This window comes from Drosophila ficusphila, unplaced genomic scaffold (genome assembly GCF_018152265.1).
Source record: "Drosophila ficusphila isolate 14025-0441.05 unplaced genomic scaffold, ASM1815226v1 contig_470, whole genome shotgun sequence".
Lineage (NCBI taxonomy): Eukaryota > Metazoa > Arthropoda > Insecta > Diptera > Drosophilidae > Drosophila > Drosophila ficusphila.
In genome coordinates this window covers 784,465-804,572 of record NW_025064389.1, presented here as the reverse complement: position 1 = coordinate 804,572, position 20,108 = coordinate 784,465, and the positions used below count along the sequence as shown (strand labels likewise).

At 38.3% G+C, this 20,108-nt stretch overlaps 1 protein-coding gene across 1 annotated transcript in view; it reads left to right on the top strand.

Annotated features, from left to right (window-relative positions):
* Positions 1 to 20,108, top strand: part of LOC122320325 (synaptic vesicle glycoprotein 2A-like) — a 641,446-nt gene that overhangs the window by 333,263 nt on the left and 288,075 nt on the right. The window contains exon 5 of the mRNA XM_043208507.1: positions 7,100 to 7,199. Within this exon, the coding sequence (XP_043064442.1) occupies positions 7,100 to 7,199 (100 nt within the window). The remainder of the gene's footprint in view (positions 1 to 7,099; positions 7,200 to 20,108) is intronic.

Here is a 20,108-nt window from a genome sequence, read left to right as displayed (position 1 = left end):
ATCCAGTCCATTGGAGTTATTAATTGGCAAGTGCTCACGACCATTAGGTCTGGTTCCCATTTGTGAGGAAGAGGAGATACAGTTAGATAAACAAAGATCGGAAGCTGATAAGAAAATGCAATGCGCAGCACAATATGAAAAAAAGATTTGACAAGGGTAAAGCAAAAGTTGTCAGGTTTAGCGAAGGAGATTACGTCTTAATCAAAAATAGTGAACGACAGCAAACCAAGTTAGATCCGAAATTTCGTGGACCTTTCGTCGTAACGGAAGTCTTAGACGGTGATCGGTATAAACTAAAGTCTATCACAAGTAAGAGGCAGTATAAATATCCTCACGAGAGTTTACGAAAAATGGCGGATGGACAGGTACCCAGCGAGCTGGATATCGAGGAAGATGATTTGAATTGAGTTGATGTAACGGGTGAAGACCGTGATGACCAATGTGGCATTGGTGGAGACTAGTGTGGCACTAGTAGAATGTAATACGGGTGAAAAAGACCGTTGAGATCAGATTGGCACTGATGAGAAAACAGTTGAAACAGACTGTATTGGCTAATGTGGCATTAGCGTGTTGTGACCAGTGTGGCACTGGTGAGAAGTAATGTGAAACCGGCGATGCTATGTGGTGGTACCTGTTCCAAAAGGTTAAAAATAAAGATTGAAAGTATAAAAAGAAAACTAAAATAATTAAGTAAGTTAATTAATTAGTCTGTAATACCAATAGTAAAATGAAATAGAATAATGGAGTTGAAAATGGTTAAATGTCATGTTTTGAGTTAAGTAATTTGTTAATGAAACTAACTATGAAGTAAAGTTTGTAAAATTAAAAAAAATTGGTGATTAATGGTGATTACACGAGGACGTGTAAGTGGTCAGGATTGGCCGTGTCGGAGCGTAGTTAATTAATTAAATTGCTCGCTCAACTGTTTAAGCGAATGGCTTAGTGTTGCAAGGTGAATCCTTGTGAATTGCTCGATAGTAGAAGAGTGAGACGACTGTATATGCAGTCGTCAGTGTGGCTCAGTGTTGTGTTGAGAAAAAGGGATAACGATGGTGTCAAATCGTAGTTAAAAAGTCTTTTGGATTGTAATTTTTGAAGAGAACGCACGCACTGAGACTCACTTCGCTCGCAAAATGTCAGACAACGGTATAAATCTTCAAGGAAACAAGACCCCTCCGTCATATATATATATGTCGGGTTATGATTCTCCTTTTCCATGTCTTGTTAAATTATTTGACGGTTGTAGATGGCGAATAAACTTGAGCGCACGACTGCCTGTTTTAGACTGATTTAGAATCTCGAAAAACTGCACTGTCACCAATGTTCTAGTGCACATACTGGCATCTCTGTCTCTCGCAGTGGCTCAAGCATACACGCACGACAATCGCCTAGTGCGTAACCCTTTTTCAAACCTATAACCTCACGCAAGATGTTCACACCGAACTATTCTGAACACCTGGCGAAAAGGTAGACTAAAGCGCACTAACAAACAATCGTTAGAGTGCAGCGAGAAGAATCGTTACACTTGATTTGATTCCTTATACACTGACTACCATAATTTATGACCCGACACGGCCATTCTGACACTTACACGTCCTCGTGTACTGTAGTCTTACACATTTTCCTTTTATTTCAAAGTCTTTCTTTATTTTCATCTATCTCAACGATTCGAATAATTTTCAATTCTTACTATCATTGCATAATCAGATTAATTTTATCATTTCATTCATTTGCATCTCAGCAATTCAAAATTCGACTCTAGTTATTCCGACTATGATTTCCTTTTGATTAAGAGCATAGTTCCGTCAAGAGCGCCACACGCCATGTTCCAACTTTCGTTTTTCACTTGTGCTTGCCCAATAACGCAGTTATCTCAAATCTCAAAACCATATCTTCAAACCATACATTTCAATTAAATATTGTCATACAACAACAACGCATAAGCTTTACATCCGCCAGGTTATTTCCATTCGAATTCTCAAACACCAACACTATGGTCTTCCGCCATTCACAAACATTTTCTTTTCGAAGTCTATTGCAACTCCATTACAACATACCCTCTCACACGGATATCTTCACATAACATATCCTCTCACACGGATATCTTCACATAACATATCCTCTCACACGGATATATTATAACAATTTCAACAAGTCTCAGGCGGGTACTCCAATTCACTCGGAACATAACCATCTGGCATCTTTCTCAAATCTTCATGACAATATTTGTAGGTTCTCTTATTATGCAATGACTTTAAGACATATATATCTCCTTCTAGTACTTCACTAACCAAAATAGTACTTTAAACTTTGAATCCAATTTAGTTTGATGACGTTCTTCATTTTTCAGTAAAACAAAATCTCCAATTTTATGTCGTTCAACTGCTGCTTTATTTTTGTCGAATCTAATTTTGTCGTAACTGGCTCGGTTGTTCATACTTACTATTGCCCTATCTCAAGCATTTACTTTATCTATTTCCATCTCTGTATCATACGGTGAAATCAAGTCTCTTTGCTGACGAGCAACTCTATGGGACTTGCGTTGGTTGTACTACTAACTGTGCAATTCAAAGCAAGTTGTACCTCACCTAGAGCATCTTGCCAAGATCGATGACTTGACTCAACTGCTGACAATAAATTTTTAAGTGTGCTCATCACACGTTCAACTTGCCCGTTCGCACGGCTTCTTCCTGTCGCTATAAGATGAAGTTTAACATTTTGTGATGTACGAAATTCTGAAAATTTCTCACTAGTAAAACATCTACCCTGATCAGCTATTATAGGGTGCGGTATGCTAAACAAAGAAATAGATGATTTAAGAGAATCACAATCAGTATAAACCACAAACTCACGACCAACCAAATAAGGGCGGAACTGTTTAACTGATGTACTCCTGCCAAGGTTTCCTTTTGATATGAATGGTATCTAGGCTCTGAAGGGAAGTAGTTTTACTAAAATACTTTATTATATGAGGACCACCATTACCTCGTATTACGACAACATTATAAAAAAGCTGGTTTATCGGCAACGCTTCTTCGAATTAATGAACATTCCGTTCCAGAGTCAAAACAAATCGGAAAGATCTCACCTTGGTATGACAAAAGTCCTTTTGGTTCAGGCACAAGACATTGATTTTATTTCTTCTCACTAACTGCTCCAGATTTATTGGCATTGTTTGTGCACCGATTCGCAAGATGCCCAAGTTGTCCACACCGGTAACAGGTTACATTCTGCAAGTCACGACGCTGTTTGTCTTCCGATCCAGACCGTTTGAATTTACACTCCGCCATTTTATGTCCTGTTTCCTTGCATAAGTGACACACAATTTTAGCTCGTTTGCAGTCACCGCTATTACCATCAGGACATCCAGCATTCCGCTTTTTATCAAATGTACCTAAATGCTTTCAGTTCCATTTGTAGTTGACTTCTTGTTTGTACATTTGACGAAAACACCATGCGCTGCAAACGGTTGTCAAAATTGGCCATATGCGCAAGTACCGATGACACAGCAATTTCTTCGGTGCTCATATTTCGCCATTTTGTGGTCAATGACGTCACCATACGGCTTGCGTACACTGCAAGGCACTCGTTGTGGGCTGGACGACTATTGAGCAGATTTAAGAACATAGCTGCCGACGATTCTTTAATTTTGAAACGCTGTATAAACAGTTCTTAAAACTGCTCCCAATTGATGCCTGGATAGCAGACCTGTGCAAGCCAGGCCGAAGCACTACCCTGCATACAACTACTTAACATCATGATAAGTGCGCTGCCATCAATCTTCTGTTCGTCCATAATGATGCTTGCAGTTGCACACCATTGAGTCGCATCAGTCCCAGTTAAATCTGGATTAAATTTTGGCAAAACCACGGGATTTTGTGGACGCCCAGACGCTTGCATGACTTTGCACATTTCGACGAAATTTCGATTTTGTAGTTCCACAATCGCACGCCACTGGTCCTCAGAAAATGCAGGAGTTGGCACTGATCCCACTTCTGATGTCGGGTTATGATTCTCCTTGTCCATGTCTTGTTAAATTATTTGACGGTTGTAGATGGCGAATAAACTTGAGCGCACGACTGCCTGTTTTAGACTGATTTAGAATCTCGAAAAACTGCACTGTCACCAATGTTCTAGTGCACATACTGGCATCTCTGTCTCTCGCAGTGGCTCAAGCATACACGCACGACAATCGCCTAGTGCGTAACCCTTTTTCAAACCTATAACCTCACGCAAGATGTTCACACCGAACTATTCTGAACACCTGGCGAAAAGGTAGACTAAAGCGCCCTAACAAACAATCGTTAGAGTGCAGCGAGAAGAATCGTTACACTTGATTTGATTCCTTATACACTGACTACCATAATTTATGACCCGACATATATATTATATGTTATATTATATTTATATTTGAAGAACTTTAACATCAGAAGAGTATACATAAGTCGAGCGCCCCTCAGCCGTATTTTCCATCGAAAACTAATTTTTTGTTTCTAACGGAGAATGGCAACAGTGCAATTAGAAAAACGAAAGAATAGAAGACAAATTTGGAGTCGGGCCGCCGTCGGGTGCAAGCAACGAAATCGTATTATAAGAGTGAGGAAGAGAGGGAAACTTAGGAATATCCCTTTCCCTTTCCTACACACATGATTGGCAATTGCCAAAATTCACTTGTGAACAGCCAGAACTGCAGGGATGGTATAATAACTACAAGGTAGTCCCGTCGCCGGCGTCAGTCCCCTATTGCGCACTACAATGAGTGCGAGTGAAAGAGTGTTTTTCTGTAAGTGCGAAATAAACAGAAAAAGAGTGTGTGGTTTATCCCTTATGCTGTGCATAGGGTTTAAAAAGGACTGTTATATGACAATGAGTATTAATTGTTCCGTCATTTTTGATTTTTACCCAAAGCTGCCCTTTAGGACTCGCCCCCATATTGTTACCCTTTCAAAATATTTTTGTGCAATATTATATGTTACACATTGTATGTGCTTGCTGCACTAATTGCAACAAGTATTTTTCATAAGCACACAAGGGTTAACGTTTTGAGAAAAAATCGTCCGCGGACAACCTCTCACTGCAAACGACCCGAGCGTACTGAGGCGATAGGGCACTAAACCCGAACAATTCTGCCGGCGACGGGACTACCTTGTAGTTATTATACCATGGTCTAACTCTTCCGCTCTTATGGAGAAGTAAGCATTGTTTCTAATAGACGAAAGCCGACGGTCGTCTTGTTGTTATTGCCGAGCCTTGCTCATTATAGCTCTTCGTTACAGAGCTGGTGCTCTTAACCGTTGGCTTTGTTTATGATCAGCTGTATTATTGTTTATTTTAGTAATTTGTAGGGGAATGTAGTAGGGGAATGTTGTCAGGGTTGGACTGTTGTCAGGCTTGGCCCATTTCAATATTTTGAATATTCGTACTAGTGCCATCTGTTTGTGCGTGTCAAGAAACTTCTATCGGTCACAAGAAAGTTTCCACGTGACTTCTCATTTCGGGATTACTTTTTCTTACGTTTCGTTGATATGTGAAGAAAAAGTGTTCGGAAAAGTTTTTTTAACCTGGCCAAAAAGGTTGTCATAACCTAAAATTACAACTTGTCATCCGCAAGGTGAGATATATTTTCATTGGCAGATATAGTTTGGTTATTTTTTTTTACATTCTTTTACTCCACCCGGGAGCTTAGAGCCTCTACAATTTCTTGTAGAGGATTCAATTATCATTGATTTTCGATCGTACCGGTGATAAGCCAGTAGCGACTTATCCTAGCGGTGGGGTTGCCACCTGGCGCCATCTAGGAGTGACGAAAGTTCTATTGTTGGGTCCATAGTAACGTGGAAATTTGTTACTAATAGAAGTGTTGGAGATTTGGAAAAAGAGACCGTTTCTTTTTCTCGGAGGAGCCTGGGACTCGACTCGAACCCGGGCCTTCCGGACCGGAGGCCAGCGCTCTACCTGCTGGGCCACCGTCCCCCCGCAAATGGTTATACCTATCATACCGCAATAGATTAATAACGCATCTCGTCAGCAGGGTTGAACCACTTTTGTAGTCAGGATTGGGCCATTATAATTTTTACATTTTATTCGTGTATTTTCGATTTTGTTGTAACATTTTAGTTTTTTGTAGCAAAAATATGCAAAAGAGTGAATTTTGATTGAGACAAAGAAATTATTCCTAACTTTTATTCGACAAAAACAACGAACCAAAAAAATAACTTTTGCACCAAAAGCATGCACCAAAATACCAGCGAAACGTGGTCGTCCCCCAAAGAAAATGCAAAAATAAACTCTCTGCTGATGAAGATGAAGACATCGATTTCTGCTCTATATGTTTGAAAACTATGCCACGGTATACAAATCGCAACAACTCTGTTACGTTCATTGAATTCAAGAGGGAAGTTCATCTGAAGTGCGCAAAAATACGAAACAGTTATTTTATATGTCAAAACTGCAACTCTGAATCATTTTCTTGAACCGACACTATCTGTAAAATCCCGAATAATAAAATAAATGAACAAAATAATGTGAGATTAACCTGAATTCAATTTTATTCCACCACGTTACGATATTGTCAACGAATTTCTGAAGATGGCCCAAGCCTGACAACATGGCCCAACCCTGACAACGTTTTTTTTTTTTTTTCAAAATTTATTCTATATTGTTATTTGTTCAGTACTTATGGGCATAGGTCAAAATATGGCCCAACCCTGACAACATTCCCCTACTTGTACCCATGTGTAACCGCAGCGTCTTTTGGTGAAATGTGATTCGGCTATTTACGTTGTATTTTTAGTTAAAAGTCACTTTAAACAACCAAAATATTATTAGTACTCTAAACTGTTCTGACCAAATTGATGTCTTAAAATACCAAACTTTTCATATAAAACATTTCTAGAAAAGCACTAGGCTAGAAATATAAAAAGCAGCCTACATATTGCGTCATTCATTCAATTTAAGCACCCCGGAAAATGAAGTCGCCGATTATTACATTAAACTCTCTATTAAAGGACTTAAAATTCTGCCTTATTATTATGGCTGGCAGCACATTTTTTATTTTTCTTTTAACATTTTGTGTCATCTAAAAAATGTTATCTTATAGGTATTGCATGGTGCCTAATTCCATTAAAAATTCATATCGGATCAGGACTATTTATTTATCACAGCTGGAACCTTTTTGTGGCGCTCTGTGGAATTCCCAGGTAATGTATCAAAAGAACTTTTTGCACAAATAAATATCAATAATTTTTAAGTAAATAAGAGGTTTTCTTAATATTATTAAGATTATTAGCTGCTACTTTAAAAGCAAAACAAATAGATGATGCACAAAAAAATATGGTAGTGTTTGCTACTATCTCAATAAAGCTTTTCTGCTCTTTTGAACAAGGAATAAGCGAAGTCGTACTTCCGTTCGATTTCAGAATTTTAAGTAAGAACTTAAGGCAGGTTCTTACCTTGTAGGGCCGAAAAATTGCACTTTTTTAAAAAAACTGTTTTGAGAAAACGGTTAAAGATAAAAAGCTGAAATTTTTAACTATATTTGAACCTTGACATGTGCTCCATGTAAAGGCCTTAACTCTTGTAATTTTAAAAATTTTGATCTGAAATTTTTTGAGCACATTCTTAAAACATATATCTATCCGAAAGGACAAAAAAAAAAATCGATTTTTTTCGACACAAGGTAAGAACCTGCCTTAAATAAGTATTATGAGCTGTCCTTTTTGTGTTATTGATATATTTCGATTTGTCGATAGGACAAGGCTTCACTCGACCTTGATGTAAGACTTACATAACGAGACTTGTTTCTTGATAATACTTCCTATCCATTTGCGAGCTAATAAGGTAAATGAAATTTATTAGTAAGATAAATAACACTGTGCGACAAAAAAATGTTTCAGTTGATTTTTTCTTATTTTTCACTTCTACTAATCAAAATAAGAATACAAGTTTTTGGATTTGTTAATATCAATAGCCAATCAGCTTCTACGCACACTCAAAGGTCCCAAAAACGCGTGTTTTTGCATATTTCACAGCCTTATACCATATTGGGAAAATATTTTTTCACCGTTATAAGCGTTTTATGCAAGTTCAATATCTATTACTTAAAATATATTAAGCAAATATACCGTTAGGCTTTTATAACAATGCTTTAAAATTTTTTTCTCCCAGCTCTATACCCTGGGCGACTTCGTATGGAACTTGTTACGCGAGGATACCTCTGAAAAAGCCAAAAAAATCAGAAAAAAATTTAACTTTTAAAAAAAATAATAGTTTATTGGAAGTAAAAAAAAAATAATAATTTGAGTTAAATATTTTCATAATAATAATTTCATAAAATTTATCATAAAAAAAGAAATCCTGGCATAAATATTTTTGTGCATAACTTATGCCCCTTAACCGAAAACAATCAAAAAAGTAACTCAAACAAACATTTCGTTAAATTTTGTCGCACAGTGTAATTTACGATAGTTACTATTATGATTATAAGTTGCAATGCTGAGTCAAAATAAAAAAGAATAAAATTCATTATCACTCTGGTTCAGCTCTTCATTGGAATTAAACCCTTTCTTCGTTGTTATCGCTTTTAACCTTTTCTTAAAATGCAGAGACTTTTATTATCGCAAACAATTTGCTTTATTGTAACTTTCTAAATTAACGTGATGATGTTGGTCATGCCCTGTAAAATATCTGGCGCCCCAAGGCTCAGATAGCCTTGAGAACTGTTATGTGCGAACTGTTATGTGCGGCGAACAAGACAATTAAAACAAAAAAAAAATGTAAACAATATATGTTTACCAACTCTCCGCCGACTGCAGGTTATCGATTGTGCGTGAGTAAAGGAAGTACTTGAAATGACTAAGCCCCAGGAACTGGTTCCCCGAATGTACTAACTCCCAAATGAACCAAAGTCGAGGTTTGAAAATTTTGAGTGGTTTTTGGTGAAGAGTGAAGAGAGGATCAGAAAAGTACAAAGGAGGTTAAATCGAAAGTGCAGAAACAAATTATATAATTTATTTACATAAGTGAGTTATACAAAAGAAAAAATTATAAAAAAAAAGGAGAGGATACTGAAAAAACCAAATTTTTTTTTTTGTTTAAAGAAATTCAAAAAAATAGAAACTTAACTGGAGGACTGGATTCCAGACGACTTGGAACAGAGGCACCACACGAACGAGGGCGAAATTTTCGTAGTGAAAAATCGGCCACTCGCTCTGGGTGGCCCCAGGTTTTTTATTTATTTATCTCATTAGTTAGTAAAATGAATTAGATTTAAGTAATAAAAAAACCCAACCCCGAATTAAAAATTAAAATTAAAAATGTACTAGTTCCCGAAAGTCTCAAAAATAAATTGATAATTAACATAACCTATTTATTCAATTATTTATTTATTTATTTATATACAATATTAATTTAATCAACATTTAACCACATATATATGTATGTGTTCCATGTAAAAAACCCATCGGTACCGTTGGTAGGCTAATTAAATGTTAGAAATTAAGAGAAATTATTTTTGAAAAATATGAATTCCTCTGAATAGATATTCCTGTTGGGGGGATGAGATAATGTAGGCGAGCCCAATCCACCAAACAAAGTTGGGAGATGTATCCGAGGCATATCCTGGGATGCACTCAATGGTTGGGAGGGACTCCCAGGACTACAACTCCAGCCGCTTAGTCCAGTCCAAATGTTCAAAATTCCGTTGTGTATAAATTTGTTGTCCAAGTTTGAAAATTCCGTTTTGTTTTTTTTTGTTGTGTGTGCTGCGTGAATATATTTGTGGTTGTTCCCCCCCTGGAATCGCGCTGACTAGCCGGCAACTCCACCGCGCGAAAAGCAGGACATGACAGAACAAACAAATGGAAAGTTTGTAGAACGCGAGAACAATCGGCCTGATAGATTAACTGTTTAGCAAAGAAAAAGAAATAATTTGTCAAAACTCGATCTTGTCGAAATTTGCAATGTTTTGAGAAACATTCTTTTAAAAGGCGATGATGGAAAGGAAGAATACAAAGAAATTATGAAGAAAGAAGATTACGATAACTGTAATGCAGAAGCTCTTACAAATAATTTAATCGGGTTTCGGTCATTACGGAACACTCCGATCAAGGAATAGAAGATAAACAACATCTGGTACAAAATCTATAGAGCCAGGTGCCAAGTCGCCATTTATATGTTAATAGTAGAGTATTCATTCTTTACATATTTTTCAAAAAAATCAATATTTACGAAATGGTTGCAAAATATTGTTTTTGTATGGAGCCTGAATATAAATGGTTGCAATGCGGCCCCTTGCCCCGTGAATAATTTTGAAACTCGCAAAAAAGTCTCCAATGTAAAAACAATGTGTGCATGCCATTAGTTAACTTCGTCATTTAACCCATCTTCACGATAAGTTAATATGTATTAGCAATCAAGCCTAGCAGACGTGTATTTGAATCGCTCCGTCGAGTAACCAAAAAACTACGAAAATAGACGATTTTTATCTCGCAAAAGTGCGTTAAACACAAGATCAGATAACGAACTTAGACCGCAAAATACAATCTGGTCAAATAACAAATAAATATCAGTACAAACTTCTAAATTATATTTGGCGCGTCAAAATTGTTGTCGAAAACAGAATTTGGAAAAACAACAGCACAAGACCCAATCGAAACTAAGCGGAATCACTCGAAACAGAACGCGAAACAAATCACTCAAATCACTCAAGCACAGGAAAGTCACTCAAACGTAAAAACCACGTAACAAAATGCCACCTGTTACCAAGCGTCAGCGTGAAAACACTGCGACTGATCTGGGTGGAATGAGATCGTCGGATGCTCCGTCGCCCCAATTGATCCAGCTTATTGACCAGCGGTTTGCAGAGCAGGCCACTCTTATCTCCTCTAAAATGCAGGAGGCTGAGGAGCGCTTTCTGCATCTGCTGGAGGAACGCCTGGGAGGTCTGGCTGGCCAGGTCCCACAATTGGCGCAGCGTGTGCAGTGCCTGGAGCGAGAGGCTGCTGATTTAGATAAAATTAGGCAGAAGCTGGGAGTTTTGGAGTCCAAGTTTGTGGCCCAGGAAAAGGCAAACGTGGCCAGCTCGCTGAGAATCCATGGTGTGCCGATGGTGGAAGGCGAAAAGTTGAAACATTTGTTTAACACCATGTGCTTCAACTTACACATTACACCCGCGCCCGCAATTAAGGAAATATACCGAACAGCACGGAGAAGCGCGACAGCCACTGTGGTCGACACAGCGATCATGGTCAAACTGGAGCGTGTGGGAGACAAGGCAGCTATACTAAGAGCAACGGCGGCCTACCGAAGAGAGACGAAGCAGCAGCTGACTCTGAAGCACTTTGGCATTGACTCCCCTGCAGTTGTTTACATTAATGAGCAGCTTCCGAAAAGTGCGTACGAGGCTTTCAAAGAGGCCATGCGCATGAAAAAGAGTAAGCAGCTTGTTGCAGTTTTTGCGCGGAGGGGAGCGGTGCACATAAAAGAACGGGAGAACAGTGAGATTGTTGCAATCGAAAGCTACCAAGAGCTTTTAGCTTGGAAGAAAAGAGAGCCCATAATTAATAACAGACAAGCCGAAGTTTCCCCACTCCAAACTAATAACCACTCTTTTCGCTCTTAATACTAATCACTTTCCTTTAATAAATGAACACAACTTCTCCCTTCTTATTTTTCTCAATCACACCCATGTTAACTCTTTCTCTATTTTATTAAGCTTATATTATCATCTTAAAATTTTCATTATGCTGTATATTGACAATTACATAATAGGACTTATAACTACCCAATATGACACTAGCTAACGCAAAGTCCAATGCGAACAGTGAAACTTTAGTTCGTATACTTGCTAGTCGAAAGCCTGGCCTACACGTATGCCATATAAATGCACAAAGCTTAAAAGAAAAATTGATGAATTTAGATTTATGTTTGTTAACTCTAATGTCGATATTATATGTGTGTCTGAGACATGGTTTTTACCTAATCTATGTAGCGTATTAATAGATTGTGATGGTTATAATGTGTTTCGAGTGGATCGTCCTAGTCGTGGTGGAGGTGTTGCAATATATGTAAACAAAAAACTTAATGTGTCTGTACATTGCCAAAGCCCCCCTGATAGTCCAATGGAGTACATTTTCCTTCGAATTAAGAATGCACCAGATAAGAGTAAAATATTAATAGGCTGTATATACCGACCTAACAATAATATTGACTTTTCTCATTTGATAGACCTTATATCGACATTTGCCTCTGATTTTACTGACATCATTCTAACTGGTGACCTTAACTGTGACATGTTGAAAGACAATCGACTTTTAGGTAATATGGAATCGATAGGATTAGCGCTTGTCAATTCTACAAATCCTACTCATTTTACAAATTCCACAAATACGCTCATTGATTTGTTCTTTGTTAACAATCTTGACAAAATTTTAAAATATGACCAATTGGCAGCACCAGCTTACTCTAAACATGACCTCATTTTCCTGACGTATAATACCCACCCAGACTACACTGACCATTACATACATAGAATTCCGTGACTTTAGAAATATAGATTACAACCGCCTTGCCTATGATTTCGATTCAATAAACTGGAATTATATTTTTTGCTTAACGTTAAATTCAACAGCTAGAAACGAACATCAACTACTTATATAACAGACACGTACCACTTAAAAAGAAAAGAGTAAGACTGAAAGAAAACCCTTGGTTCAATACTGACATTAGGATGGCAATAGCAAAACGAAATAAGGCATTTCATAAATGGAAGAGATATAAAACTGACTCTCATTACATCGTCTTTGCTAAATTAAGGAAAACTGTCACCAAACTTATTAGTTCGGCCAAGAGAAACTATCTGAGTAGTAAATTTGATAACGCAGTGAACACCAAGCAGACATGGAATCATATTAAATGTCTAGGTATAGGAAAACAGAAGCACGCAATAATAGAGAATATAAATGTGGAGGAGTTAAACAATAAGTTCCTAAGCATAAATGTACCTGAAGCATCTCAAAATATATATCTGAATTACCCCCCAACTCATACCTGTGATACAAGATTTAATTTTATATGTGTCAGCCCAAGCGACGTATTATCAGGCATCTGCAGGATAAAATCTAACGCCGTGGGACTGGATGACCTAAGCCCTAAATTTTTGAGAATCCTCACTCCCAAAATCTTGACATATATAACCCACATTTTTAATACAGCAATAATGACATCCACTTTTCCTGATGCATGGAAAGCGGCCAAAATTATTCCTGTACCCAAAGGACGAAGCTGTGAGTTCAGGCCTATATCGATTTTGCCATTTTTATCGAAGGTGTTTGAAAATGTAATGGCTACACAAGTGAACAAGTTTATTTCTGAAAACAAATTAATAACCGATCTGCAATCAGGCTTTAGGAAAAACAAAAGCTGTACCTCGGCAGTCATTAAAATATCCGAGGAAATTAGAGAACACCTAGATAAAGGCGAAGTCACTATTTTAACACTTCTTGACTATAGCAAAGCGTTTGACACTGTTGACCACTTGATACTTTGCACAAAGCTTCGTTCACTGTTTTTCTTCTCTGACACGGCAATTAAACTTCTTTCGTCATATTTAAGTAATAGATGTCAAGCTGTTGTAACGTCTACTTGTTCTTCGTCTTTTAAATATGTGAAACGTGGTGTACCTCAGGGCTCTGTTCTTGGTCCTTTGCTGTTTGTGATGTATGTCAATGACTTAGTCTGTATGCTGATGATGTACAAATGTATGTTAGTCGTCCACTACATCGAATCAATGAAGGTATTGAGTTTTGTAATGAGCAACTTAAAAAAATAAGTGTATGGGCAAAACAAAATGGACTTGGTTTAAACCCATCAAAATCAAAAGCATCGACACATCCAATATACTCAAACTCAATGTCAATAATTCACCTATTGACGATGTGGACCATACGGCTAATTTGGGCGTCATATTTAATAAAACATTAACGTGGAACAATAATATAAATCAAGCTACTGGCAAGACTTATGGTCTACTGAGAATACATACAACAAAAAACTATCTACCGACGAACATTCGGCTCTTAATTGCCAAAACCTGTCTTGTCCCAACTTTAATGTATGGTGTTGAAATTTTTGCGAATTGTGATTCAGTTAGTCTCCGTAAAATCAATGTTTGCTTCAATAATATTGTTCGATATGTGTACGGTCTGAGGTTATATGACCATGTCTCGACACTAGCATGTAATATATTGGGATTAAGTATAAAAGACTATATAACTTTAGAACTTTAATATTACTGCACAAAATTATTTATTCAAAAGAACCAGCGTACCTGTACAGAAAACTTCAGTTTGCCTCTTCAGAACGTATTAAAAACATTATAGTTAAAAGGCACAAAACATTGACCTCAGAAAGGCAATTCTTTATTCACGCTATTCGCATATGGAATCAATTACCCTCTTCAATAAAAATGATTGGAAATGATATGCTCTTCAAAAGGGCGCTATTAAGAGTTTACCAAAATACAGCATAATGAAACTAAAATTAAAAATGAAAATAAAATAAAAATGAAAATAAGATTAAAATTATAAAAGTAAATAAAACTAAAACTAAAATGAATTCAATTATTAGATCTTAAATTCAAGCAAAGCCTTTTTAAATTTTAAATGTCTAAATGTTAGTTTTAAGTTACTTTAAGCATATATATATGTTAATTTAAATTCTATGTGACTAGGGCAATAATAAATAAGCAATAGCTTGTAGCCCTGGGAAAATAATAAAATAAATAATAATAATAATAATAATTAGTGCCAAAATTGTATTTCGACATTTTTACTTCTTCGAAGTTAATATTAGAGAAATAGTAAATATATATTTATACATATATGTATATATATTAATTAATTAATTGAATTGCTCCCTCAACTGTTTTATCAAGGTGAGCCTTTGTGAATTGCTCGACAGTTGAAGAGTGGGACGACTGTATATGCAGTCGTCAGTGTGGCTCAATATTGTGTTGAGAAAAAGAGATAACGATGGTGACAAATAGTAGTTAAAAATCAAGTTGGATTGTAATTTTTGAAGAGAACGCACACGCTGAGACTCGCTCCGCTCGAAAAATGTCTGACAACGACTTAAATCTTAAAGGCAATAAGATTCCTCCGTCATCAGAAGTGGGATCTATTGAGCGGAAGAATTTAAAGAAAGAAACGAAACACCGTGTGTATGCTGCGGAATTTAATTTGCGACTGACGTTTGGCAAAGGAGTTTGGTATACAGGGGCGGACGCAGAAAAAATTTTGGGGAGGGGTCCGATCGAAAATTTGTTTTGTTTGGGGGGGTCCGATCAAAAATTTTTTTATTTTATATGGTTGAAAGACCGTGTGCTGTAAGGGAATTTGAAAAGGTCTTAGATTTTTTTGGGGGGTCCGGACCCCCCTGTTGGTATACATATTTTCTTATGCCTATTTCGTTAGATCGAGACAACTATATAGGTCTCGCGATCTGTGTTTACTTTCATACATATACAAGCGTGCATTGTTTCCTTTATTTTTTTTTGTGTTTCTATCTCAAAATAACGTGTATTTTGGTATGGTAACCATTTTTCTCTCACAGCTTTTGTTTTTGAGTTACAGCTAACTACCCTCCATTACTATTGATTAGTCGTCCGGCGGGGATTAGGTACAGAAAAATTAAAAGCTGGTATTTTTGATGGGCCACAGATTAGGCAACTCCTGAAAGATCCTAATTTTGTCAAATCAATAACTGAAGTCGAATCCAAAGCTTGGAAGTCATTCGTTTTGGTTATGCGTAATTTCCTGGGCAAAAAGAAATCTGACAACCACGTCGAGCTTGTTGAGTCCATGCTATCGAACTTGCAAGAGTTAGGGTGCAACATGAGCATACAAATCCACTTCCTGCACTCACATTTAGACCGATTTCCACAAAATCTAGGTGATTTTAGTGAGGAGCAGGGTGAAAGATTCCATCAGGATCTTCGAAGCGGTATCAGGGGCGGTGGGACTCACATATGATGGCAGACTACTGCTGGAGTTTGCAACGTGATCTACCTAAAGTCGTCCATTCAAGAAAATCGTATAAAAGATCATTTGATAGTGTTCAATAGAAATTTTGTTAACATCATTTATTAATTTTCTGTACTTTTTTATCAAAATAATAAAACTCTATATTTCAAAAACTGAAGCTGTTAGCAATCTTCCAGTATTTTTTTCATACTCAGGGCCATAGAAATACCCAATAACAGATAAAAAAATAAAGGAAACAAGACTTGTGTTGACCAGTGTAGTATACAGGGGCTTTTCAACACCCTTCCTCAATGCAAGCATGTTTACAAAAAATTTAGTACAAATTTAACATTTCTGTAAAATCTTCATGTTTCTTCTTAGGGAGTTTCTTTGTCAAAATATCTGCTAACATTTCATTTGTACATTTATATTTCAACAAAACTTGACTATCCTTCACAACTTCTCTTACAAAATGATAACGTATATCAATGTTTTTTGGTTCTGAAATTATGAACTGGGATCTTTGTTAACTCCTGTGCGCTCAGATTGTCTCCATACACGATGATTGGAGTGCTTTGGTCTCCGCATCCAATTTCCAATATGAACGTACGCATTACTATGGCCTCAGTACTGCTTAGTGCCGCTCTCCGCTGCTTCTCTGAACGCCAAGAAATTGGACCACCAGCCAAAAAATAGATGTAGCCAGTGTAAGACTTCCTGTCGTGTCTATCATCTGCCCAGTCCGCATCCACAAATCCACAAAACGGTTGACCACACTGCCTGTAATGTAATTTCATTTCAATAGTTGATGCGAGATACCTGAGCACATGCTTTATGCCAGCCATATGTTCAGCGTGCGGGTTCTGATTCCGTTGTGCCAGCTTCGAAACGGAATGCAAAATGTCGGGTCTTGTTGTAAGACATAGCTCCCCAACAATGGACTGAGTCAACGAGGGCTCAACTTTCTTGCAATGATCACTTGTGCAATCTACTTGAAATCCTGCATCCAGAGGTGTCTTGGCAGTCCTGCAATTTTCACTGCCATGGGTTCGCAATAAGTCGTTGATGTATTGCGAATGGCCCAAAGTGATCTCTCCAAGATCGCCTTGCCTCTCTATTTCCATTCCCAAAAAATGGTTTAGCGGACCCTTGTCAGTGCAGTCGAATGATTTCGAAATTCCGGCCTTAATTCTTACCAAATCTTCTTGCGACTGGCAGGCTATAATGAGATCGTCAACATATACAAGTATTAGTAAAAGGTTACCTTCTCCACTCTGCTTGTATAAACATGGTTCGTTGTCGCAAGCAACAAATCCCAAACCCACCAGAACTCCATTCAGCTTCTCGTTCCAGGCCCTTCCTGACTGCTTCAAACCATATATCGCCCTTTTAAGCAGCAATACCTTATTTGGATTCTTCTTGTCTAAATATCCTTCCGGCTGCTTCATGTAGACGGTCTCACTTAGATCGCTGTTGAGATTGGCGGTGCATACATCCATTTGATGAAGATAAAGTTTGAGCTCCGTTGCGAGTGCTACCATAAATCGCACACTTTCTAGTCGGCAAACTGGAGAAAAGGTTTCCGAATAATTAACGCCGAACTGTTGGGAGCATCCTTTTGCCACCAAACGCGCTTTGAAACGCTCTATGCGACCGTCCTTATCGTGCTTTACGTTGAACACCCATTTGCAACCAATTGCTCGCTGATTTTTCGGCAAATCCACGATCTGCCAAGTTTGATTGGCAACCAGAGAGTCATATTCTCTTTCCATAGCTGCGCGCCACTCGGGCGCATACGTACAACTTAAAGCCTCCTCGCAAGTCAGGGGAATCGAAACATTTTCAGAAACCAGAGCGCTCAGGATGTTATATTGCTTCTTAGGACGACCAGGTTGCCCAGTCCGGATAATCTTGGGTCGACCAGGTCCTCTGCGTTTCTCGACGGCAGATGTGAAATCTGCGTCCTTATCTTCAGCACTCTCGTAGTGATCTGAGCTCTCACTAGAGCTGCCGTTGTGCATGGATGCATCAGAATAGTTTCCTGCATTATCGGGCTCATCTTGCTGACACGGTTCCTCCAACTCCTCCAGTTCAATTGACACAGAATCACCCTTGGATTCCACGTCATAATTTTCGTCGAACAGGACATCTCGTTTCTCAACTAGTTGTCGAGCTGCAGCGTCATATTAGCGATAACCTTTGGCTGCTACTGAGTATCCAACCATGATGTACTCCTTGCCTTTGGGTTGAAATTTGCTCCCCTTCTTTGGACCCTTGTCTAGAGCAACTGCAAGAGAACCAAATACTTTTAGATGAGTTACACTAGGCTTTTTACCCGTCCACGCTTCCATGGGTGTCATGCTCTCCAATGCGCTGGTAGGAGACCTGTTTCGAAGATAAACCGAAGTGTTGACTGCTTCTGCCCAAAAAACATTTCCAAGTCCCGCCTGGACCAGGAGGCACCTTGACATCTCCACGAGTGTCCGATTAGCTCTTTCCGCGACTCCATTTTGCTGGGGTGTATTCGCTATTGTGAGCTGCCTAGCGATGCCGTGATGCCTGATAAACTGATCAAATTGCTTGTTGACGAATTCTCCTCCGTTATCGCTTCGCAGACATTTAAGCTTGTTGCATGTCTGCAGTTCAACCAAGCTCTTCAACTCAATGAACTTCGATAGCACCTCGTTCTTCCCACGCAGAAAATACACAAAAATCCTCCTGGATTTGTCGTCAATGAAGGTCAAAAAATACTTGGAATCTCCCAAAGATTGTGTCGGAAAAGGTCCACAAACATCTGCATGTATCAATTCTAATAATTCCTTAGCCCGGTTACTTGTCGATGTTGGAAAACGCTGAACATGGATCTATAATTTTAGAAGAACAACCTTTCTAGAGCAACAGAACCAAAAAAATACAGAACCATAGATCGGGGGTTGGATCCTGTTGAAAATAAAGCCCCTGTATATTATCTATGTGACAATGCACGCTTGTATATGTATGAAAGTAAACACACACTAGCTGGAGCGCTGCGAGCTACGTCTGGTGAGCCCCTACAAAAGGCCGACATTGTGTTGCCAAAATTTAACGCAGATATGACCAGAGCCGATGCAGTGCAGTGGCTCGCGACCATAGACATTATTTTGAGCGGGATGTGGCTGCAAGGTAGTGCATTAATTTCGGCATTAACGAAGTCTCTAGAAGGAAGTGCATCACAGTGGTTATCGTCACTCGTCACAAAATGGCGTGATATTGACAAAGAAGAGATTGCGGCATCGGTAGTACTTGGACATCTGGGAAGTCATGACCGTCGATTGCATCGAGTTGCGTACACTGCTAGGATTCACAACAGACGCGAGCTACAATCAGAGTTACAAGTGTGTGCGTTGGACTCAAAACGATCCAACTACTCGTACGAGAACCCAAGTGCTAAACGCTTTAAGTCATTTGGAATTACTTGTCACTCCTCTGGTGAACTTATACACAAAAAGGCAGAATGCCCAATGATGAAGCAGCCATCGTCTGAAGAAAAACGTGGAGCGGATCAAGGAATGGCACAGCGCACTAAGACACACATCACTTGTTACCGTTGTCAAGAACTCGGGCATACTGCAACCAAATGTCCTAAGAGAGCTGCTGGAGAAGGATCTGGACCGGGTCTCTAAGCGATTAGAGATTTATATAGTAAAAGAACCAAAGGCATCCAAGCTGCATCTAGGTAAGAAATTCGTCTATACTTTTGATTCCGGAGCTGAGTGCTCCTTGGTTAAAAAGATTCTATCGCCTTAGCTGATTGAAAAGAGATTTAATAACGTCATATCGTTAAGTAGAATAGGTAATGCTAAACTAGTGAGTACAATACCAATTTTAAGTAATGTAATGATTAATGGAAATTGTATCGAAATAATGTTTCACGTAGTCGATGACGCTTTTATGAAAAATGAAATTTTAGTTGGTCGTGAAATCTTGGCCCAGGGATATTCCGCTTTAGTGTCAAGGTAGAGTTAGTGAAAGATAAAACAGTTAACGACTGTGTCGTACCTGACACCGAAATAACTTTGAAACGTCAGAAAATGAATTGTATGGCACAGA